Source organism: Rhincodon typus, unplaced genomic scaffold (genome assembly GCF_021869965.1).
Source record: "Rhincodon typus isolate 14 unplaced genomic scaffold, sRhiTyp1.1 hic_rhity00001371, whole genome shotgun sequence".
Taxonomy (NCBI): domain Eukaryota; kingdom Metazoa; phylum Chordata; class Chondrichthyes; order Orectolobiformes; family Rhincodontidae; genus Rhincodon; species Rhincodon typus.
Genome location: NW_025967009.1, coordinates 1075 through 2659, shown reverse-complemented (window position 1 = coordinate 2659; position 1585 = coordinate 1075). Strand labels below are relative to the sequence as shown.

Below are 1585 nucleotides of genomic sequence, written 5' to 3'. Positions count from 1 at the left end.
CCCCCGGAAACTCCGTTGGAATTACTTGGTAGATTTCTGAAGTCCAGACTAAGTACATATATATGTAATATGTATGCATATATATGCATATACATACATATAAAGTATATGTTTATTTCTTTCTTTATTCATACACGCCAGCATTTGCTGCCCATCCCTAATTGCCCAGAGGGTAGTTAAGAGACAACCACATTGCTGTGGGTCTGGAGTCACGTCTAAGCCCAGACTGGGTAAGGATGGCACTTTCCTTCCCCAAAGGACATGAGTGAACTAGATGGTTTTTTCTTCCTGACAATCGGCAATGGGTTCACGGTCATCATTAGACTCTTTAATCCTGATATATGAACGTCAGTACCCGGACATCATATACCGTAGACTTTTCTGGGGGTAAGAGGTGGTAGGTGGGTTGGGGGCTGGGGGCGCGGATTGGAGGGGAGACGAGGGGTTTGTGACCACCGACAAAGCCCACCCCCCACCCCACCCCTCAACCCCCCACACACCCTCCCCACTACCACCACCGCCACCATCATGGTGCCCTTCCCCAGTTCGTAGGTAGAACATAGAACAGTACAGCACAGTATAGGCCCTTCGGCCCACGATGTCGTGCCGACCTATTATCCTACTCTAAGATCAATAATAGGTAGTATACTTACATTATGTACAATTGTTACAAAAAAATACAGAGGCGAGATGTGGTTGAGGAGGGTATTGGATGTTTGATTGGGGAGGTTGGGTTTTGGGGTGAGGGAGTTGAAAGGTTTATTCTGAATCCTTAGCGGATTGTGGGCTGCAGTTGACGGAGAGTGGGGGTGCGGGCTACCTACATATCCCACCCGTCTCCACCTCCCCCTCCTCCGGGCAGATGTGCGGAGGGAGTTACTTCTGTTGCCCTCTGTCCTTATCCCCTGCCTCCTTCTCTTCCTCGTCCTCTTTCTCCTCCTCCTCTTCCTCTTCCTCCCCCTTCTGCCCCCCAACCTCCGGATCCGGGGGTCGAACCGGCGCCTCTTGGGTTTTTCCTTCGTCCTCCCGGGCGTTGGGGAAGCGGTCCTTGTTGTTCTCCTTCTTCCATTTCATCCGCCGGTTCTGGAACCAGATCTTCACCTGGCGCTCGGTCAGGTTCAAGGCGTGAGAGACCTCGATCCGCCGCTTTCTGGTCAGGTAGGGGTTAAAGAGGAACTCTTTCTCCAGCTCCAGTGTTTGGAAGCGACTGTAGGTCTGGCGACCGCTGCGCCGGCCTGGTGCTGCAGAGGATATGGGAATGGAGGTGAGGGGAGGGGGTGGGGTTGGACGGGAGGAGAGGAAGTAGAGAGATACACAAAGAGAGAGAGAGGGATGGGGGAAGGTGATGGGAAAAAGAGCAGGGGTGAGGGGAGGGGAAGGAATGAAGGAAAAGAGAGAGACGGATAGAGAGAAGGGTGAAGGGAAAGACAGAGATAGAGAGACAGAGGAAAACAGAAAGGCCAGGGGAGAGAGAGAAAAAAAAAGATTCAGATGGAGAGAAAGGGGAGGGTGGAGGGAAAGAGAGAGAGAGTGCACAGTAGCGAAAAAGAGAGCGCGGGGATAAGGGGGTTGAAGGGAAAGGGAG

At 52.2% G+C, this 1585-nt stretch overlaps 1 protein-coding gene across 1 annotated transcript; it reads right to left on the bottom strand.

The window, feature by feature from the left end:
• Positions 1 to 540: 540 nt before the first annotated feature.
• LOC125481232 (homeobox protein Hox-C8-like) lies at positions 541 to 1254 on the bottom strand (the record flags this gene model as incomplete). Its single annotated transcript, XM_048592518.1, has 1 exon — positions 541 to 1254. A coding segment is annotated over one exon (378 nt), but the record flags the coding sequence as incomplete, so codon positions are not given.
• Positions 1255 to 1585: the final 331 nt, after the last annotated feature.